The sequence below is a fragment of the Oncorhynchus tshawytscha genome, unplaced genomic scaffold (genome assembly GCF_018296145.1).
Source record: "Oncorhynchus tshawytscha isolate Ot180627B unplaced genomic scaffold, Otsh_v2.0 Un_contig_1289_pilon_pilon, whole genome shotgun sequence".
Taxonomy (NCBI): Eukaryota; Metazoa; Chordata; class Actinopteri; order Salmoniformes; family Salmonidae; genus Oncorhynchus; species Oncorhynchus tshawytscha.
In genome coordinates this window covers 22,501-46,562 of record NW_024609469.1, presented here as the reverse complement: position 1 = coordinate 46,562, position 24,062 = coordinate 22,501, and the positions used below count along the sequence as shown (strand labels likewise).

At 41.4% G+C, this 24,062-nt stretch overlaps 1 protein-coding gene across 1 annotated transcript; it reads right to left on the bottom strand.

The window, feature by feature from the left end:
• Positions 1 to 22,575: 22,575 nt before the first annotated feature.
• On the bottom strand, positions 22,576 to 23,720 carry LOC121844927 (extensin-2-like; the record flags this gene model as incomplete). Its single annotated transcript, XM_042315455.1, has 2 exons — positions 22,576 to 23,061; positions 23,460 to 23,720. Coding segments are annotated over 2 exons (747 nt in total), but the record flags the coding sequence as incomplete, so codon positions are not given.
• Positions 23,721 to 24,062: the final 342 nt, after the last annotated feature.

Below are 24,062 nucleotides of genomic sequence, written 5' to 3'. Positions count from 1 at the left end.
TGTGGTTATCTGAATATGTTGGTAACCTGTATTAAAGTGATTAGGAGGATATATTGGCATTATAACACACACAAACACACACTCAGAGCTGCACGTCCCTGCACCTAACGGGGACAAGAGAGAGATTTCATTACATGGCAGTTTAACACAGTCCTACTACATCAATCCATCTATTCCCGCTCTCTCCTCCCTCTCTCTCCCTCATCCCTTCCCCCACCTCCCTCTCTCCCTCCAACTCCTCCCTCTCTCCCTCGATCCCTCGTCCAACATCATTGTAAGTTAATTACCCACTAGAGTCCCCTCGCATATTAGACAGAGTGTGTGTGTGTGTGTGTGTGTGTGTGTGTGTGTGTGTAGTAGAAGACATGTGTCAGGGTGCCGGGGAGCAGAGGAGTGGAGGGGAGGGGGAGGGGATGGGAGGGGGAGGAGAGGAGAGGAGAACGGCCATCATCGCAGGAAAGAATAAAAGAGCTGTCCTTATTAAATCCCATTATTGATCTGTGTTTGGCTCCAACATGCTGTGTCTCTTTTACCAAATTAGCTTTTAACTCCTCATCTGCCGGAAAGAGAAGAAGAGGTACGGAGGGATGGAGGGACTGGTATAGTGGTGATGTTGGTAGGTTGGGGACAGGGTAGGGTGTGTTTGGAGGGAGGGAGAGAGGGACTGGTATAGTGGTGATGCTGGTAGGTTGGGGACAGGGTAGGGTGTGTTTGGGGGGATAGAGGGACTGGTATAGTGGTGATGTTGGTAGGTTGGGGACAGGGTAGGGTGTGTTTGGAGGGAGAGAGAGGGGACTGGTATAGTGGTGATGTTGGTAGGTTGGGGACAGGGTAGGGTGTGTTTGGAGGGAGAGAGAGAGGACTGGTATAGTGGTGATGTTGGTAGGTTGGGGACAGGGTAGGGTGTGTTTGGGGGAGAGAGGGACTGGTATAGTGGTGATGTTGGTAGGTTGGGGACAGGGTAGGGTGTGTTTGGAGGGAGAGAGAGGGACTGGTATAGTGGTGATGTTGGTAGGTTGGGGACAGGGTAGGGTGTGTTTGGAGGGAGGGATAGAGGGACTGGTATAGTGGTGATGTTGGTAGGTTGGTGACAGGGTAGGGTGTGTTTGGGGGAGAGAGGGACTGGTATAGTGGTGATGCTGGTAGGTTGGGGACAGGGTACGGTGTGTTTGGGGGAGAGAGGGACTGGTATAGTGGTGATGTTGGTAGGTTGGGGACAGGGTAGGGTGTGTTTGGTGGGAGAGAGAGAGGGACTGGTATAGTGGTGATGTTGGTAGGTTGGGGACAGGGTAGGGTGTGTTTGGGGGAGAGAGGGACTGGTATAGTGGTGATGTGGACAGGGTAGGGTGTGTTTGGAGAGAGAGAGGGACTGGTATAGTGGTGATGTTGGTAGGTTGGGGACAGGGTAGGGTGTGTTTGGGGGAGAGAGGGACTGGTATAGTGGTGATGTTGGTAGGTTGGGGACAGGGTAGGGTGTGTTTGGGGGAGAGAGGGACTGGTATAGTGGTGATGCTGGTAGGTTGGGGACAGGGTAGGGTGTGTTTGGGGGAGAGAGGGACTGGTATATTGGTGATGCTGGTAGGTTGGGGCAGGGTAGGGTGTGTTTGGGGGAGAGAGAGGGACTGGTATAGTGGTGATGTTGGTAGGTTGGGGACAGGGTAGGGTGTGTTTGGGGGAGAGAGGGACTGGTATAGTGGTGATGTTGGTAGGTTGGGGACAGGGTAGGGTGTGTTTGGAGGGAGAGAGAGAGGACTGGTATAGTGGTGATGTTGGTAGGTTGGGGACAGGGTAGGGTGTGTTTGGGCGGAGAGAGAGAGGGACTGGTATAGTGGTGATGCTGGTAGGTTGGGGACAGGGTAGGGTGTGTTTGGATGGAGGGATAGAGGGACTGGTATAGTGGTGATGTTGGTAGGTTGGGGACAGGGTAGGGTGTGTTTGGGGGAGAGAGGACTGGTATAGTGGTGATGTTGGTAGGTTGGGGACAGGGTAGGGTGTGTTTGGGGGAGAGAGGGACGGGTATAGTGGTGATGCTGGTAGGTTGGGGACAGGTTAGGGCGTGTTTGGGGGAGAGAGAGAGGGACTGGTATAGTGGTGATGCTGGTAGGTTGGGGACAGGGTAGGGTGTGTTTGGGGGAGAGAGAGAGGGACTGGTATAGTGGTGATGCTGGTAGGTTGGGGACAGGGTAGGGTGTGTTTGGAGGGAGGGAGAGAGGGACTGGTATAGTGGTGATGTTGGTAGGTTGGGGACAGGGTAGGGTGTGTTTGGTGGGAGAGAGAGAGGGACTGGTATAGTGGTGATGTTGGTAGGTTGGGGACAGGGTAGGGTGTGTTTGGAGGGAGGGAGAGAGGGACTGGTAGAGTGGTGATGTTGGTAGGTGGTTACAGGGTTAAAACAGAATCAACTCAAAGGTTAACAGTTTAGTCATTAATTCTCCATGGTTCTCTCCCAGTATCATGGGGTTCTCTCCCAGTATCACAGGGTTCTCTCCCAGTATCACAGGGTTCTCTCCCAGTATCACAGGGTTCTCTCCCAGTATCACAGGGTTCTCTCCCAGTATCATGGGGTTCTCTCCCAGTATCACAGGGTTCTCTCCCAGTATCACAGGGTTCTCTCCCAGTATCATGGGGTTCTCTCCCAGTATCACAGGGTTCTCTCCCAGTATCACAGGGTTCTCTCCCAGTATCACGGGGTTCTCTCCCAGTATCACAGGGTTCTCTCCCAGTATCACAGGGTTCTCTCCCAGTATCACAGGGTTCTCTCCCAGTATCATGGGGTTCTCTTCCAGTATCACAGGGTTCTATCACAGGGTTCTCTCCCAGTATCACAGGGTTCTCTCCCAGTATCATGGGGTTCTCTCTCAGTATAACGGGGTTCTCTCCCAGTATCACTGGGTTCTCTCCCAGTATCACATGGTTCTCTCCCAGTATCACAGGGTTCTCTCCCAGTATCACAGGGTTTTCTCCCAGTATCATAGGGTTCTCTCCCAGTATCACAGGGTTCTATCACAGGGTTCTCTCCCAGTATCACAGGGTTCTCTCCCAGAATCACAGGGTTCTTTCCCAGTATCACAGGGTTCTCTCCCAGTATCACAGGGTTCTATCACAGGGTTTTCTCCCAGTATCATGTGGTTCTCTCTCAGTATCTCAGGTTTCTCTTTCAGTATCACAGGGTTCTCTCCCAGTATCACGGGGTTCTCTCTCAGTATCACAAGGTTCTCTCCCAGTACCACAGGGTTCTCTCCCAGTACCACAAGGTTCTCTCCCAGTATCAAAGGGTTCTATCACAGTATCACAGGATTCTCTCCCAGTATCACAGGGTTCTATCACAGGGTTCTCTACCAGTATCACAGGGTTCTCTCCCAGAATCACAGGGTTCTTTCCCAGTATCACAGGGTTTTCTCCCAGTATCACAGGGTTCTATCACAGGGTTCTTTCCCAGTATCACAGGGTTTTCTCCCAGTATCACAGGGTTCTCTCCCAGTATCACAGGGTTCTATCACAGGATTCTCTCCCAGTATCACAGGGTTCTATCACAGGGTTCTCTACCAGTATCACAGGGTTCTCTCCCAGAATCACAGGGTTCTTTCCCAGTATCACAGGGTTTTCTCCCAGTATCACAGGGTTCTCTCCCAGTATCACAGGGTTCTATCACAGGGTTCTTTCCCAGTATCACAGGGTTTTCTCCCAGTATCACAGGGTTCTCTCCCAGTATCACAGGGTTCTATCACAGGGTTCTCTCCCAGTATCACAGGGTTCTATCACGCAGTTCTCTCCCAGTATCACAAGGTTCTCTCCCAGTACCACAGGGTTCTATCCCAGTACCACAAGGTTCTCTCCCAGTATCACAGGGTTCTCTCCCAGTATTACAGGGTTCTCTCCCAGTATCACAGGGTTCTCTCCCAGTATCACAGGTTTCCCTCCCAGTAGCACAGGGTTCTCCCCCAGTATCACAGGGTTCTATCACAGGGTTCTATCACATGGTTCTCTCCCAGTATCACAGGGTTCTCTCCCAGTATCACAGGGTTCTCTCCCAGTATCACAGGGTTCTCCTCCAGTATCACAGGGTTCTATCACAGGGTTCTCCCCCAGTATCGCAGGGTTCTATCACAGGGTTCTCCTCCAGTATCACAGGGTTCTATCACAGGGTTCTCCCCCAATATCGCAGGGTTCTATCACAGGGTTCTCCCCCAATATCGCAGGGTTCTATCACAGGGTTCTCCCCCAGTGTCACAGGGTTCTATCACAGGGTTCTCTCCCAGTATCACAGGGTTCTATCACAGGGTTCTCTCCCAGTATCATGGGGTTCTCTCTCAGTATCTCAGGTTTCTCTTTCAGTATCACAAGGTTCTCTCCCAGTTACACAGGGTTCTCTCCCAGTATCACATGGTTCTCTCCCAGTATCACTGGGTTCTCTCCCAGTATCACAGGGTTCTCTCCCAGTATCACAGGGTTCTCTCCCAGTATCACAGGGTTCTATCACCGGGTTCTCTCCCAGTATCACAGGGTTCTCCCCCAGTGTCGGGGGGCTGGTTTAATTGTTCATTTATTGAGAACTCAGTGGAAGGCATATCCCGACCCTCTGGGGACCTTTTCACACGTCCAATATATCAGTCTATCTTTAGTGATCAGCCTGCTGTCTCTGTGTGTGTGTGTGTGTGTATTCTCACTGGAAGGGTGTCTTGTTACTCTTTATGTCGGTAGGAGACGTATTGAACACTCAGGAGTCTCCATGGATACCGGAGCCAACGCCGTCGGCACGGAAACACATCCACTGACCCCCGAAAGAGCGATTCCTTTTCATAGTTGTGACACGGGGTCAATAATGACCCCATGGGGGCTGGTTTCTGTTGGTCCTTGTTACTGTATCTCTTGGCTGTCTATTAATTAAACAGATCTGACGGACTGAGACAGAGAACCATGTGGCCTAATGGAGAGGTGTACTGGTCAGTAATGGTATATATAATGGAGAGGTCAGTAATGGTATATATAATGGAGAGGTGTACTGGTCAGTAATGGTATATATAATGGAGAGGTGTACTGGTCAGTAATGGTATATATAATGGAGAGGTGTACTGGTCAGTAATGGTATATATAATGGAGAGGTCAGTAATGGTATATATAATGGAGAGGTGTACTGGTCAGTAATGGTATATATAATGGAGAGGTGTACTGGTCAGTAATGGTATATATAATGGAGAGGTGTACTGGTCAGTAATGGTATATATAATGGAGAGGTGTACTGGTCAGTAATGGTATATATAATGGAGAGGTGTACTGGTCAGTAATGGTATATATAATGGAGAGGTCTACTGGTCAGTAATGGTATATATAATGGAGAGGTCTACTGCTCAGTAATGGTATATATAATGGAGAGGTCAGTAATGGTATATATAATGGAGAGGTCAGTAATGGTATATATAATGGAGAGGTCTACTGCTCAGTAATGGTATATATAATGGAGAGGTCTACTGCTCAGTAATGGTATATATAATGGAGAGGTCTACTGGTCAGTAATGGTATATATAATGGAGAGGTCAGTAATGGTATATATAATGGAGAGGTGTACTGGTCAGTAATGGTATATATAATGGAGAGGTGTACTGGTCAGTAATGGTATATATAATGGAGAGGTGTACTGGTCAGTAATGGTATATATAATGGAGAGGTGTACTGGTCAGTAATGGTATATATAATGGAGAGGTCAGTAATGGTATATATAATGGAGAGGTCTACTGGTCAGTAATGGTATATATAATGGAGAGGTGTACTGGTCAGTAATGGTATATATAATGGAGAGGTGTACTGGTCAGTAATGGTATATATAATGGAGAGGTCTACTGGTCAGTAATGGTATATATAATGGAGAGGTGTACTGGTCAGTAATGGTATATATAATGGAGAGGTCTACTGGTCAGTAATGGTATATATAATGGAGAGGTGTACTGGTCAGTAATGGTATATATAATGGAGAGGTGTACTGGTCAGTAATGGTATATATAATGGAGAGGTCTACTGGTCAGTAATGGTATATATAATGGAGAGGTCTACTGGTCAGTAATGGTAAATATAATGGAGAGGTGTACTGGTCAGTAATGGTATATATAATGGAGAGGTGTACTGGTCAGTAATGGTATATATAATGGAGAGGTGTACTGGTCAGTAATGGTATATATAATGGAGAGGTGTACTGGTCAGTAATGGTATATATAATGGAGAGGTGTACTGGTCAGTAATGGTATATATAATGGAGAGTTCAGTAATGGTATATATAATGGAGAGGTCAGTAATGGTATATATAATGGAGAGGTGTACTGGTCAGTAATGGTATATATAATGGAGAGGTGTACTGGTCAGTAATGGTATATATAATGGAGAGGTGTACTGGTCAGTAATGGTATATATAATGGAGAGGTGTACTGGTCAGTAATGGTATATATAATGGAGAGGTGTACTGGTCAGTAATGGTATATATAATGGAGAGGTGTACTGGTCAGTAATGGTATATATAATGGAGAGGTCAGTAATGGTATATATAATGGAGAGGTCAGTAATGGTATATATAATGGAGAGGTCAGTAATGGTATATATAATGGAGAGGTGTACTGGTCAGTAATGGTATATATAATGGAGAGGTCAGTAATGGTATATATAATGGAGAGGTGTACTGGTCAGTAATGGTATATATAATGGAGAGGTCTACTGGTCAGTAATGGTATATATAATGGAGAGGTCTACTGGTCAGTAATGGTATATATAATGGAGAGGTCAGTAATGGTATATATAATGGAGAGGTCAGTAATGGTATATATAATGGAGAGGTCAGTAATGGTATATATAATGGAGAGGTCAGTAATGGTATATATAATGGAGAGGTGTACTGGTCAGTAATGGTATATATAATGGAGAGGTGTACTGGTCAGTAATGGTATATATAATGGAGAGGTCTACTGGTCAGTAATGGTATATATAATGGAGAGGTCTACTGGTCAGTAATGGTATATATAATGGAGAGGTCAGTAATGGTATATATAATGGAGAGGTCAGTAATGGTATATATAATGGAGAGGTCAGTAATGGTATATATAATGGAGAGGTCTACTGCTCAGTAATGGTATATATAATGGAGAGGTCAGTAATGGTATATATAATGGAGAGGTCTACTGCTCAGTAATGGTATATATAATGGAGAGGTCAGTAATGGTATATATAATGGAGAGGTCAGTAATGGTATATATATAATGGGTATATATAATGGAGAGGTCTACTGGTCAGTAATGATATATATAATGGAGAGGTCAGTAATGGTGTATATATAATGGGTATATATAATGGAGAGGTCTACTGGTCAGTAATGGTATATATAATGGAGAGGTCAGTAATGGTGTATATATAATGGAGAGGTGTACTGGTCAGTAATGATATATATAATGGAGAGGTCTACTGGCCAGTAAAGGTATATATAATGGAGAGGTCAGTAATGGTATATATAATGGAGAGGTCAGTAATGGTATATATAATGGAGAGGTCAGTAATGGTATATATAATGGAGAGGTCTACTGCTCAGTAATGGTATATATAATGGAGAGGTCTACTGCTCAGTAATGGTATATATAATGGAGAGGTCTACTGGTCAGTAATGGTATATATAATGGAGAGGTCTACTGGTCAGTAATGGTATATATAATGGAGAGGTCAGTAATGGTATATATATAATGGGTATATATAATGGAGAGGTGTACTGGTCAGTAATGGTATATATAATGGAGAGGTCAGTAATGGTGTATATATAATGGGTATATATAATGGAGAGGTCTACTGGTCAGTAATGGTGTATATATAATGGAGAGGTCTACTGGTCAGTAATGGTATATATAATGGAGAGGTCTACTGGCCAGTAATGGTATATATAATGGAGAGGTCAGTAATGGTATATATAATGGAGAGGTGTACTGGTCAGTAATGATATATATATAATGGAGAGGTCAGTAATGGTATATATAATGGAGAGGGCTACTGGTCAGTAATGGTATATATAATGGAGAGGTCAGTAATGGTGTATATAATGGAGAGGTCAGTAATGGTATATATAATGGAGAGGTCAGTAATGGTATATATAATGGAGAGGTCTACTGGTCAGTAATGGTATATATAATGGAGAGCTCAGTAATGGTATATATAATGGAGGGGTCAGTAGTGGTATATATAATGGAGAGGTCTACTGGTCAGTAATGATATATATAATGGAGAGGTCAGTAATGGTATATATAGTGGAGAGGTGTACTGGTCAGTAATGGTATATATTACTGGTATTAATGGAGAGGTCTACTGGTCAGTAATGGTATATATAATGGAGAGGTCTACTGGTCAGTAATGGTATATATTACTGGTATTAATGGAGAAGTCTACTGGTCAGTAATGGTATATATAATGGAGAGGTCTACTGGTCAGTAATGGTATATATAATGGAGAGGTCAGTAATGGTATATATAATGGAGAGGTGTACTGGTCAGTAATGGTATATATAATGGAGAGGTGTACTGGTCAGTAATGGTATATATAATGGAGAGGTCTACTGGTCAGTAATGGTATATATAATGGAGAGGTCAGTAATAGTATATATAATGGAGAGGTCAGTAATGGTATATATAATGGAGAGATCTACTGGTCAGTAATGGTATATATAATGGAGAGGTCAGTAATGGTATATATATATAATGGGTATATATAATGGAGAGGTCTACTGCTCAGTAATGGTATATATAATGGAGAGGTGTACTGGTCAGTAATGGTATATATTACTGGTATTAATGGAGAGGTCTACTGGTCAGTAATGGTATATATAATGGAGAGGTCTACTGGTCAGTAATGGTATATATTACTGGTATTAATGGAGAGGTCTACTGGTCAGTAATGGTATATATAATGGAGAGGTCAGTAATGGTGTATATATAATGGGTATATATAATGGAGAGGTCTACTGGTCAGTAATGGTATATATAATGGAGAGGTGTACTGGTCAGTAATGGTATATATAATGGAGAGGTCTACTGGTCAGTAATGTTATATATAATGGAGAGGTCTACTGGTCAGTAATGGTATATATAATGGAGAGGTGTACTGGTCAGTAATGGTATATATTACTGGTATTAATGGAGAGGTCTACTGGTCAGTAATGGTATATATAATGGAGAGGTCAGTAATGGTATATATAATGGAGAGGTCTACTGGTCAGTAATGGTATATATAATGGAGAGGTCAGTAATGGTGTATACACTGGAGAGGTCAGTAATGGTATATATAATGGAGAGGTCAGTAATGGTATATATAATGGAGAGGTCTACTGGTCAGTAATGGTATATATAATGGAGAGGTCAGTAATGGTATATATATAATGGGTATATATAATGGAGAGGTCTACTGGTCAGTAATGGTATATATAATGGAGAGGTCTACTGGTCAGTAATGGTATATATAATGGAGAGGTCAGTAATGGTATATATAATGGAGAGGTGTACTGGTCAGTAATGGTATATATAATGGAGAGGTGTACTGGTCAGTAATGGTATATATAATGGAGAGGTGTACTGGTCAGTAATGGTATATATAATGGAGAGGTGTACTGGTCAGTAATGGTATATATAATGGAGAGTTCAGTAATGGTATATATAATGGAGAGGTCAGTAATGGTATATATAATGGAGAGGTCTACTGGTCAGTAATGGTATATATAATGGAGAGGTCTACTGGTCAGTAATGGTATATATAATGGAGAGGTGTACTGGTCAGTAATGGTATATATAATGGAGAGGTGTACTGGTCAGTAATGGTATATATAATGGAGAGGTGTACTGGTCAGTAATGGTATATATAATGGAGAGGTGTACTGGTCAGTAATGGTATATATAATGGAGAGGTCAGTAATGGTATATATAATGGAGAGGTCAGTAATGGTATATATAATGGAGAGGTCAGTAATGGTATATATAATGGAGAGGTGTACTGGTCAGTAATGGTATATATAATGGAGAGGTGTACTGGTCAGTAATGGTATATATAATGGAGAGGTGTACTGGTCAGTAATGGTATATATAATGGAGAGGTGTACTGGTCAGTAATGGTATATATAATGGAGCGGTGTACTGGTCAGTAATGGTATATATAATGGAGAGGTCAGTAATGGTATATATAATGGAGAGGTCAGTAATGGTATATATAATGGAGAGGTCAGTAATGGTATATATAATGGAGTGGTCAGTAATGGTATATATAATGGAGAGGTGTACTGGTCAGTAATGGTATATATAATGGAGAGGTGTACTGGTCAGTAATGGTATATATAATGGAGAGGTCTACTGGTCAGTAATGGTATATATAATGGAGAGGTCTACTGGTCAGTAATGGTATATATAATGGAGAGGTCAGTAATGGTATATATAATGGAGAGGTCAGTAATGATATATAATGGAGAGGTCAGTAATGGTATATATAATGGAGAGGTCTACTGCTCAGTAATGGTATATATAATGGAGAGGTCAGTAATGGTATATATAATGGAGAGGTCTACTGCTCAGTAATGGTATATATAATGGAGAGGTCAGTAATGGTATATATAATGGAGAGGTCAGTAATGGTATATATATAATGGGTATATATAATGGAGAGGTGTACTGGTCAGTAATGGTATATATAATGGAGAGGTCAGTAATGGTATATATAATGGAGAGGTCTACTGGTCGGTAATGGTATATATAATGGAGAGGTCAGTAATGGTGTATATATAATGGGTATATATAATGGAGAGGTGTACTGCTCAGTAATAGTATATATAATGGAGAGGTCAGTAATGGTATATATAATGGAGAGGTGTACTGGTCAGTAATGGTATATATAATGGAGAGGTGTACTGGTCAGTAATGATATATATAATGGAGAGGTCAGTAATGGTATATATAATGGAGAGGTCAGTAATGGTATATATAATGGAGAGGTCAGTAATGGTATATATAATGGAGAGGTCTACTGCTCAGTAATGGTATATATAATGGAGAGGTCTACTGCTCAGTAATGGTATATATAATGGAGAGGTCTACTGGTCAGTAATGGTATATATAATGGAGAGGTCTACTGGTCAGTAATGGTATATATAATGGAGAGGTCAGTAATGGTATATATATAATGGGTATATATAATGGAGAGGTGTACTGGTCAGTAATGGTATATATAATGGAGAGGTCAGTAATGGTGTATATATAATGGGTATATATAATGGAGAGGTCTACTGGTCAGTAATGGTATATATAATGGAGAGGTCAGTAATGGTGTATATATAATGGAGAGGTCTACTGGTCAGTAATGGTATATATAATGGAGAGGTCTACTGGCCAGTAATGGTATATATAATGGAGAGGTCAGTAATGGTATATATAATGGAGAGGGCTACTGGTCAGTAATGATATATATAATGGAGAGGTCAGTAATGGTATATATAATGGAGAGGGCTACTGGTCAGTAATGGTATATATAATGGAGAGGTCAGTAATGGTGTATATAATGGAGAGGTCAGTAATGGTATATATAATGGAGAGGTCTACTGGTCAGTAATGGTATATATAATGGAGAGGTCAGTAATGGTATATATAATGGAGAGCTCAGTAATGGTATATATAATGGAGGGGTCAGTAGTGGTATATATAATGGAGAGGTCTACTGGTCAGTAATGATATATATAATGGAGAGGTCAGTAATGGTATATATAATGGAGAGGTGTACTGGTCAGTAATGGTATATATTACTGGTATTAATGGAGAGGTCTACTGGTCAGTAATGGTATATATAATGGAGAGGTCTACTGGTCAGTAATGGTATATATTACTGGTATTAATGGAGAGGTCTACTGGTCAGTAATGGTATATATAATGGAGAGGTCTACTGGTCAGTAATGGTATATATAATGGAGAGGTCAGTAATGGTATATATAATGGAGAGGTGTACTGGTCAGTAATGGTATATATAATGGAGAGGTGTACTGGTCAGTAATGGTATATATAATGGAGAGGTCTACTGGTCAGTAATGGTATATATAATGGAGAGGTCAGTAATAGTATATATAATGGAGAGGTCAGTAATGGTATATATAATGGAAAGGTCTACTGGTCAGTAATGGTATATATAATGGAGAGGTCAGTAATGGTATATATATATAATGGGTATATATAATGGAGAGGTCTACTGGTCAGTAATGGTATATATAATGGAGAGGTCTACTGGTCAGTAATGGTATATATAATGGAGAGGTGTACTGGTCAGTAATGGTATATATTACTGGTATTAATGGAGAGGTCTACTGGTCAGTAATGGTATATATAATGGAGAGGTGTACTGGTCAGTAATGGTATATATAATGGAGAGATGTACTGGTCAGTAATGGTATATATAATGGAGAGGTGTACTGGTCAGTAATGGTATATATAATGGAGAGGTCTACTGGTCAGTAATGGTATATATTACTGGTATTAATGGAGAGGTGTACTGGTCAGTAATGATATATATAATGGAGAGGTCAGTAATGGTATATATAATGGAGAGGTCTACTGGTCAGTAATGGTATATATAATGGAGAGGTCAGTAATGGTGTATACACTGGAGAGGTCAGTAATTGTATATATAATGGAGAGGTCTACTGGTCAGTAATGGTATATATAATGGAGAGGTCAGTAATGGTATATATAATGGAGAGGTCTACTGGTCAGTAATGGTATATATAATGGAGAGGTCAGTAATGGTATATATATATATGGGTATATATAATGGAGAGGTCTACTGGTCAGTAATGGTATATATAATGGAGAGGTCTACTGGTCAGTAATAGTATATATAATGGAGAGGTCAGTAATGGTATATATAATGGAGAGGTCTACTGGTCAGTAATGGTATATATAATGGAGAGGTCAGTAATGGTGTATATATAATGGGTATATATAATGGAGAGGTCTACTGGTCAGTAATGGTATATATAATGGAGAGGTCTACTGGTCAGTAATGGTATATATAATGGAGAGGTCTACTGGTCAGTAATGGTATATATTACTGGTATTAATGGAGATGTCTACTGGTCAGTAATGGTATATATAATGGAGAGGTCTACTGGTCAGTAATGGTATATATTACTGGTATTAATGGAGAGGTGTACTGGTCAGTAATGGTATATATAATGGAGAGGTCTACTGGTCAGTAATGGTATATATAATGGAGAGGTCTACTGCTCAGTAATGGTATATATAATGGAGAGGTCAGTAATAGTATATATAATGGAGAGGTCAGTAATGGTATATATAATGGAGAGATCTACTGGTCAGTAATGGTATATATAATGGAGAGGTCAGTAATGGTATATATATATAATGGGTATATATAATGGAGAGGTCTACTGCTCAGTAATGGTATATATAATGGAGAGGTGTACTGGTCAGTAATGGTATATATTACTGGTATTAATGGAGAGGTCTACTGGTCAGTAATGGTATATATTACTGGTATTAATGGAGAGGTCTACTGGTCAGTAATGGTATATATAATGGAGAGGTCTACTGGTCAGTAATGGTATATATTACTGGTATTAATGGAGAGGTCTACTGGTCAGTAATGGTATATATAATGGAGAGGTCTACTGGTCAGTAATGGTATATATAATGGAGAGGTCTACTGCTCAGTAATGGTATATATAATGGAGAGGTCAGTAATGGTATATATAATGGAGAGGTCTACTGGTCAGTAATGGTATATATAATGGAGAGGTCAGTAATAGTATATATAATGGAGAGGTCAGTAATGGTATATATAATGGAGAGGTCTACTGGTCAGTAATGGTATATATAATGGAGAGGTCAGTAATGGTATATATATATAATGGGTATATATAATGGAGAGGTCTACTGGTCAGTAATGGTATATATAATGGAGAGGTCTACTGGTCAGTAATGGTATATATAATGGAGAGGTCTACTGGTCAGTAATGGTATATATTACTGGTATTAATGGAGAGGTCAGTAATGGTATATATATAATGGAGAGGTCTACTGGTCAGTAATGGTATATATAATGGAGAGGTCAGTAATGGTATATATAATGGAGAGGTCAGTAATGGTATATATAATGGAGAGGTCTACTGGTCAGTAATGGTATATATAATGGAGAGGTCAGTAATGGTATATATAATGGAGAGGTCAGTAATGGTATATATAATGGAGAGGTTTACTGGTCAGCAATGGTATATATAATGGAGAGGTCAGTAATGGTGTATATATAATGGGTATATATAATGGAGAGGTCTACTGGTCAGTAATGGTATATATAATGGAGAGGTCAGTAATGGTGTATATATAATGGGTATATATAATGGAGAGGTCTACTGGTCAGTAATGGTATATATAATGGAGAGGTGTACTGGTCAGTAATGGTATATATTACTGGTATTAATGGAGAGGTCTACTGGTCAGTAATGGTATATATAATGGAGAGGTCAGTAATGGTATATATAATGGAGAGGTGTACTGGTCAGTAATGGTATATATAATGGAGAGGTCTACTGGTCAGTAATGGTATATATAATGGAGAGGTGTACTGGTCAGTAATGGTATATATTACTGGTATTAATGGAGAGGTCTACTGGTCAGTAATGGTATATATAATGGAGAGGTCTACTGCTCAGTAATGGTATATATAATGGAGAGGTCAGTAATGGTATATATAATGGAGAGGTGTACTGGTCAGTAATGGTATATATAATGGAGAGGTGTACTGGTCAGTAATGGTATATATAATGGAGAGGTCTACTGTTCAGTAATGGTATATATAATGGAGAGGTCTACTGCTCAGTAATGGTATATATAATGGAGAGGTCTACTGGTCAGTAATGGTATATATAATGGAGAGGTCTACTGCTCAGTAATGGTATATATAATGGAGAGGTCAGTAATGGTATATATAATGGAGAGGTCATTAATGGTATATATAATGGAGAGGTCAGTAATGGTATATATAATGGAGAGGTCTACTGGTCAGTAATGGTATATATAATGGAGTAATGTAATACAGTAATGGTATTTATAATGGAGAGGTCAGTAATGGTATATATATATATAATATAATAATGGTATATATATATATAATATATATAATGGGTATATATAATGGAGAGGTCTACTGGTCAGTAATGGTGTATATATAATGGGTATATATAATGGAGAGGTCTACTGGTCAGTAATGGTATATATAATGGAGAGGTCAGTAATGGTATATATAATGGAGAGGTCTACTGGTCAGTAATGGTATATATAATGGAGAGGTCAGTAATGGTATATATAATGGAGAGGTCTACTGGTCAGTAATGGTATATATAATGGAGAGGTCAGTAATGGTGTATATATAATGGGTATATATAATGGAGAGGTCTACTGGTCAGTAATGGTATATATAATGGAGAGGTCAGTAATGGTATATATAATGGATACCCTCCTAGACAGTATATAACAGTCTGGTTGATATCCTCCTACACAGTATATAACAGTCTGGTTGATATCCTCCTAGACAGTATATAACAGTCTGGTTGATACCCTCCTAGACAGTATATAACAGTCAGTATATAACAGTCTGGTTGATACCCTCCTAGACAGTATATAACAGTCTGGTTGATACCCTCCTAGACAGTATATAACAGTCTGGTTGATACCCTCCTAGACAGTATATAACAGTCTGTTTGATACCCTCCTAGACAGTATATAACAGTCTGGTTGATACCCTCCTAGACAGTATATAACAGTCTGGTTGATACCCTCCTAGACAGTATATAACAGTCTGGTTGATACCCTCCTAGACAGTATATAACAGTCTGGTTGATTCCCTCCTAGACAGTATATAACAGTCTGGTTGATACCCTCCTAGACAGTATATAACAGTCTGGTTGATACCCTCCTAGACAGTATATAACAGTCTGGTTGATACCCTCCTAGACAGTATATAACAGACAGTATATAACAGTCTGGTTGATACCCTCCTAGACAGTATATAACAGTCTGGTTGATACCCTCCTAGACAGTATATAACAGTCTGGGTGATACCCTCCTAGACAGTATATAACAGTCTGGTTGATACCCTCCTAGACAGTATAAAACAGTCTGGTTGATACCCTCCCAGACAGTATATAACAGTCTGGTTGATATCCTCCTAGACAGTATATAACAGTCTGGTTGATACCCTCCTAGACAGTATATAACAGTCTGGTTGATACCCCCCTAGACAGTATATAACAGTCTGGTTGATACCCTCCTAGACAGTATATAACAGTCTGGTTGATACCCTCCTAGACAGTATATAACAGTCTGGTTGATACCCTCCTAGACAGTATATAACAGTCTGGTTGATACCCTCCTAGACAGTATATAACAGTCAGTATATAACAGTCTGGTTGATACCCTCCTAGACTGTATATAACAGTCTGGTTGATACCCCCTAGACAGTATATAACAGTCTGGTTGATACCCTCCTAGACAGTATATAACAGTCTGGTTGATACCCTCCTAGACAGTATATAACAGTCTGGTTGATACCCTCCTAGACAGTATATAACAGTCTGGTTGATACCCTCCTAGACAGTATATAACAGTCAGTATATAACAGTCTGGTTGATACCCTCCTAGACAGTATATAACAGTCTGGTTGATACCCTCCTAGACAGTATATAACAGTCAGTATATAACAGTCTGGTTGATACCCTCCTAGACTGTATATAACAGTCTGGTTGATACCCTCCTAGACAGTATATAACAGTCAGTATATAACAGTCTGGTTGATACCCTCCTAGACAGTATATAACAGTCAGTATATAACAGTCTGGTTGATACCCTCCTAGACAGTATATAACAGTCTGGTTGATACCCTCCTAGACAGTATATAACAGTCAGTATATAACAGTCTGGTTGATACCCTCCTAGACAGTATATAACAGTCTGGTTGATACCCTCCTAGACAGTATATAACAGTCTGGTTGATTCCCTCCTAGACAGTATATAACAGTCTGGTTGATACCCTCCTAGACAGTATTTAACAGTCTGGTTGATACCCTCCTAGACAGTATATAACAGTCTGTATATAACAGTCTGGTTGATACCCTCCTAGACAGTATATAACAGTCTGGTTGATACCCCCTAGACAGTATATAACAGTCTGGTTGATACCCTCCTAAACAGTATATAACAGTCTGGTTGATACCCTCCTAGACAGTATATAACAGTCTGGTTGATACCCTCCTAGACAGTATATAACAGTCTGGTTGATACCCTCCTAGACAGTATATAATAGTCTGGTTGATACCCTCCTAGACTGTATATAACAGTCTGGTTGATACCCTCCTAGACAGTATATAACAGTCTGGTTGATACCCTCCTAGACAGTATATAACAGTCTGGTTGATACCCTCCTAGACAGTATTTATTGGTCGTCCAGAGTTGACTGGCTTTTTATTGCTTTGTGTGTGTGTATGTGTGATGTGTGTGTGTGTGTGTGTGTGTGTGTGTGTGTGTGTGTGTGTGTGTGTGTGTGTGTGTGTGTGTGTGTGTGTGTGTGTGTGTACCTGTTACGCTGGATGTGAATGTGGGCCATGCTTGCAGTCAGAGCTGTGGTTCCATTTCCACCATCTGTCCACTAGAGACAGTATTGCACTGTTACCCACACACTGGGATGTTCTGTACAGGATACCACCATGCCATACCACTCTGTGTGTTTTGGCAGCACTCTCCTCTCCTCTCCTCCTCTCCTCTCCTCTCCTCTCATCTCCTCCCCTCTCTCCTCTCCTCTCCTCTCCTCTCCTCTCCTCTCCTCTCCTCTCCTCTCCTCTCCTCTCCTCTCCTCTCCTCTCCTCTCTCCTCTCCTCCTCTCCTCTCCTCTCCTCTCCTCTCCTCTCCCTCCCTCTCTCCTCCCTCTCCTCCCCTCTCCTCTCCTCTCCTCTCTCTCTCTCTCCTCTCCTCTCCGCTCCTCTCCTTTCCTCTCTTCTCTTCTCCTCTCCTTTCCTCCCCTCTCTCCCCTCTCTCTCTCCTCTCCTTTCCTCCCCTCCCCTCTCCCCCTCTCTCCTCTCCCCCTCTCCTCTCCCCTCCCTCTCCTCTCCTCTCCTCTCCTCTCCTCTCCTCTCCTCTCCTCTCCTCTCCCTCTCCTCCTCTCCCTCTCCCCATCCTCTCTCCTCTCCTCTCCTCCCTCCTCTCCCCTCTCTCTCCCCTCCTCTCCTCCTCCTCCCCTCCTCTCCCTCCCCTCTCCTCCTCCCCTCTCCTCTCCTCTCCTCCCTCTCCTCCTCTCCTTTCCTCTCCTCTCCTCTCCTCTCCTCTCCCTCCTCTCCTCCTCTCCCTCTCCTCTCCTCTCCTCTCCTCCTCCTCCTCTCTCTCCTTTCCTCCCCTCCCCTCTCTCCCATCCTCTCTCCTCTCCTTTCCTCCCCTCCTCCTCTCCTCTCCTCTCTGCTCCACTCCGCTCCTCTCCTTTCCTCTCCTCTCCTTTCCTTTCCTCTCCTCTCCTTTCCTCTCCTCTCCTGTACTCTGGTATATCCAGGGCTGCCTGGCCTGAACTCAGTGCTACTGTAAGAGAGGAAGGTTATAGTTTTAGGGCAACATTTTCCTCCAGCAAACCATGAGTAATAGCAGGGCACAACATCAAAGGGAGACGTGTGTCTCCTTGTGTATACTGAAACAAGTGTGGAAAATGCCTCCCTTAGTCTCTGGAGTACAGTTTTAGAGGACAGGAGCTGTATTATATATCTGTATGGTGTGGTATTATATATCTGTATGGTGTGGTATTATATATCTGTATGGTGTAGTATTATATATGGTGTAGTATTATATATCTGTATGGTGTAGTATTATATATGGTGTAGTATTATATATCTGTATGGTGTAGTATTATATATGACGTAGTATTATATATAGTGTAGTATTATATATCTGTATGGTGTAGTATTATATATCTGTATGGTGTAGTATTATATATGGTGTAGTAGTATATATCTGTATGGTGTAGTAGTATATATCTGTATGGTGTAGTATTATATATGGTGTAGTATTATATATCTGTATGGTGTAGTATTATATATCTGTATGGTGCAGTATTATATATCTGTATGGTGTAGTATTATGTATGGTGTGGTATTATATATGGTGTAGTATTATATATATGTATGGTGTTGAAATATATATCTGTATGGTGTAGTAATATATATGGTGTAGTATTATATATCTGTATGGTGTAGTATTATATATGGTGTAGTATTATATATATATGTATGGTGTGGTATTATATATGGTGTAGTATTATATATCTGTATGGTGTAGTATTATATATATGTATGGTGTAGTATTATGTATGGTGTAGTATTATATATGGTGTAGTATTATATATCTGTATGGTGTTGTAATATATATCTGTATGGTGTGGTATTACATATCTCTATGGTGTAGTATTATATATGGTGTAGTATTATATATCTGTATGGTGTAGTAATATATATGGTGTAGTATTATATATCTGTATGGTGTAGTATTATATATCTGTATGGTGTAGTATTATATATGGTGTAGTATTATATATATGTAGGGTGTAGTAATATATATGGTGTAGTATTACATATGTTGTAGTATTATATATCTGTATGGTGTAGTAATATATATGGTGTAGTATTATATATCTGTAGGGTGTAGTAATATATGTGGTGTAGTATTATATATGGTGTAGTATTATATATTTGTAGGAAGTAGTATTATATATGGTGTAGTATTATATATGGTGTAGTATTATATATCTGTATGGTGTAGTATTATGTATGGTGTGGTATTATATATGGTGTAGTATTATATATCTGTAGGGTGTAGTATTATATATGGTGTAGTATTATATATCTGTATGGTGTAGTATTATATATATGTATGGTGTAGTATTATGTATGGTGTAGTATTATATATGGTGTAGTATTATATATCTGTATGGTGTTGAAATATATATCTGTATGGTGTAGTAATATATATGGTGTAGTATTATATATCTGTATGGTGTCGTATTATATTTCTGTATGGTGTAGTATTATATATGGTGTATTATTATATATATATGTATGGTGTAGTATTAAAAATGGCGTAGTATTATATATGGTGTAGTATTATATATCTGTATGGTGTAGTAATATATATGGTGTAGTATTATATATCTGTAGGGTGTAGTAATATATATGGTGTAGTATTATATATGGTGTAGTATTATATATTTGTAGGAAGTAGTATTATATATGGTGTAGTATTATATATGGTGTAGTATTATATATCTGTATGGTGTAGTATTATATATGGTGTAGTATTATATATCTGTATGGTGTAGTATTATATATCTGCATGGTGTAGTATTATATATCTGTATGGTGTAGTATTATATATGGTGTGGTATTATATATGTTGTAGTATTATATATCTGTAGGGTGTAGTATTATATATGGTGTAGTATTATATATCTGTATGGTGTAGTATTATATATCTGTATGGTGTAGTAATATATATGGTGTAGTATTATATATCTGTATGGTGTCGTATTATATTTCTGTATGGTGTAGTATTATATATGGTGTATTATTATATATATGTATGGTGTAGTATTACAAATGGCGTAGTATTATATATGGTGTAGTAGTATATATCTGTATGGTGTAGTATTATATATGGTGTAGTATTATATATCTGCATGGTGTAGTATTATATATCTGTATGGTGTCATATTATATTTCTGTATGTTGTAGTATTATATATGGTGTAGTATTATATATCTGTATGGTGTAGCATTATATATCTGTATGGTGTAGTATTATATATCTGTATGGTGTAGTATTACATACCTGTATGGTGTAGTATTATATATCTGTAGAAAAGGGTCGTTTTAGGAGAGACAACCTAGAATCTCTCATTCTCTAATCTTTGACTACTGACACCTGTTATAGAGTATTGACTGTAATATTAATGAATGATTCCTGGTGCATTGTAGCAGCAGTCTAAACTGCAGTGATTAGCAGCAGTCTAAACTGCAGTGATTAGCAGCAGTCTAAACTGCAGTGATTAGCAGTGATTAGCAGCAGTCTAAACTGCAGTGATTAGCAGTGATTAGCAGCAGTCTAAACTGCAGTGATTAGCAGTGATTAGCAGCAGTCTAAACTGCAGTGATTAGCAGCAGTGTAAACTGCAGTGATTAGCAGTGATTAGCAGCAGTCTAAACGGCAGTGATTAGCAGTGATTAGCAGCAGTCTAAACTGCAGTGATTAGCAGTGATTAGCAGCAGTCTAAACTGCAGTGATTAGCAGTGATTAGCAGCAGTCTAAACTGCAGTGATTAGCTGCAGTCTAAACTGCAGTGGTTAGCAGCAGTCTAAACTGCAGTGATTAGTAGCAGTCTAAACTGCAGTGATTAGCAGTGATTAGTAGCAGTCTAAACTGCAGTGATTAGCAGCAGTCTAAACTGCAGTGATTAGCAGTGATTAGCAGCAGTCTAAACTGCAGTGATTCGCAGCAGTCTAAACTGCAGTGATTAGCAGCAGTGTAAACTGCAGTGATTAGCAGTGATTAGCAGCAGTCTAAACTGCAGTTATTAGCAGCAGTCTAAACTGCAGTGATTAGCAGTGATTAGCAGCAGTCTAAACGGCAGTGATTAGCAGTGATTAGCAGCAGTCTAAACTGCAGTGATTAGCAGCAGTCTAAACTGCAGTGATTAGCAGTGATTAGCAGCAGTCTAAACGGCAGTGATTAGCAGTGATTAGCAGCAGTCTAAACTGCAGTGATTAGCAGTGATTAGCAGCAGTCTAAACTGCAGTGATTAGCAGTGATTAGCAGCAGTCTAAACTGCAGTGATTAGCTGCAGTCTAAACTGCAGTGGTTAGCAGCAGTCTAAACTGCAGTGATTAGTAGCAGTCTAAACTGCAGTGATTAGCAGTGATTAGTAGCAGTCTAAACTGCAGTGATTAGCAGCAGTCTAAACTGCAGTGATTAGCAGTGATTAGTAGCAGTCTAAACTGCAGTGATTAGCAGCAGTCTAAACTGCAGTGATTAGCAGTGATTAGTAGCAGTCTAAACTGCAGTGATTAGCAGTGATTAGCAGCAGTCTAAACTGCAGTGATTAGCAGCAGTCTAAACTGCAGTGATTAGCAGTGATTAGCAGCAGTCTAAACTGCAGTGATTAACAGCAGTCTAAACTGCAGTGATTAACAGCAGTCTAAACTGCAGTGATTAGCAGCAGTCTAAACTGCAGTGATTAGCAGTGATTAGCAGCAGTCTAAACTGCAGTGATTAGCAGGAGTGTAAACTGCAGTGATTAGCAGTGATTAGCAGCAGTCTAAACTGCAGTGATTAGCAGCAGTCTAAACTGCGGTGATTAGCAGTGATTAGCAGCAGTCTAAACTGCAGTGATTAGCAGTGATTAGCAGCAGTCTAAACTGCAGTCTAAACTGCTGCTCTAAAACATGTTTCTGGTCTGTTGCTAGGGACAATGTGTTGTGGGGGGTGTTCAGGACATAGTGTCAGGCGGTAGGGGGTAGAGGGTAGGCGGTAGGGGGTAGGCAGTAGGGGGTAAGGGGGGGTACGCGGTAGGGGTTAGGGGTAGGGGTTAGATGGTATGGGGTTGGAGGTAGGAGGTAGGGGGTAGGCGGTAGGGGGTAGGCGGCAGGGGGTAGGCGGTAGGGGGGTAGACTGTAGGGGGTAGGCGGTAGGGGGGGTAGGCGGTAGGGGTAGACGGTAGGGGGTACACGGTAGGGGGTAGGCGGTAGGGGTAGACGGTAGGGGGTAGGCGGTAGGGGGTAGACGGTAGGCGGTAGACGGTTAGACGGTAGGGGGTAGGCGGTAGGGGGGGTAGGCAGTAGGGGGTAGGGGTTAGGGGGTAGGGGGTAGGCGGTAGGGGGTAGGTAGTAGGGGGTAGGCAGTAGGGGGTAGGCGGTAGGGGGTAGACTGTAGGGGGTAGGCGGTAGGGGGTAGGCGGTAGGGGTAGACGGTAGGGGGTAGACGGTAGACTGTAGGGGTAGGGGTAGGGAGTAGACGGTAGGGGGTAGGGGTTAGGGGGGGAGACGGTAGGGGGTAGGCGGTAGGGGTAGGGGGTCGACGGTAGGGGGGGGTTAGGGGCGGTAGACGGTAGACGGTAGGGGGTAGGCGGTAGGGGGTAGGCAGTAGGGGGTAGGGGTTAGGGGGTAGGGGGACGTAGGGGGTAGGGGGTAGGTAGTAGGGGGTTGGCAGTAGGGGTTAGGGGGTGGGCGGTAGGGGGTAGGCGGTAGTGGTTAGGGGGTTAGGGGGGGGTTAGGGGGTAGGCGGTAGGGTGTAGGCGTTAGGGGGGTAGGCGGTAGGGGGTAGGGGGTAGACGGTAGGGGTAGGTGGTAGGGGTTAGCGGGTAGGGGGTAGGCGGTAGGGGGTAGACCGTAGGCGGTAGGCGGTAGGGGTTAGGCGGTAGGGGGTAGATGGTAGGGGGTAGAAGGTAGACTGTAGGGTTTAGGCGGTAGGGGGTAGACGATAGGGGGTAGGGGTTAGGCAGTAGGGGATAGACGGTAGGGGGTAGGCAGTAGGGGGTAGGGGGTAGACGGTAGGGGGTAGGGGGTAGGCGGTAGGGGTTAGTTGGTAGGGGTTGGGGGTAGGTTAGGGTGTAGGAGGTAGGGGGGCGGTAGGGGGTAGGCGATAGGGGCTAAGAGGTAGACGGTAGGCGGTAGAGGTTAGTTGGTAGGGGGTTGGGGGTAGGTTAGGGTGTAGGAGGTAGGGGGTAGGGGGTAGGCGGTAGGGGTTAGTTGGTAGGGGGTATGAGGTCTGTGTATTATGTTGTATCCTGTAGGTGTATATCTCTATTTCCATGCTCTGTGTTCTACACTGTTCTCTGTGTATGTAGCTGTGTTTCTGCCCTGTGTGTGTGTTTGTGTATGTACATATGTGTGTGTGTGTTTAGCTGTGTGTGTAGCTTTGTGCTGTGTGTATTTGTGTGCTTGCAACTCTCTGACGCTCCCAGAATGCTGATGTGTCACACTGCTGCAGT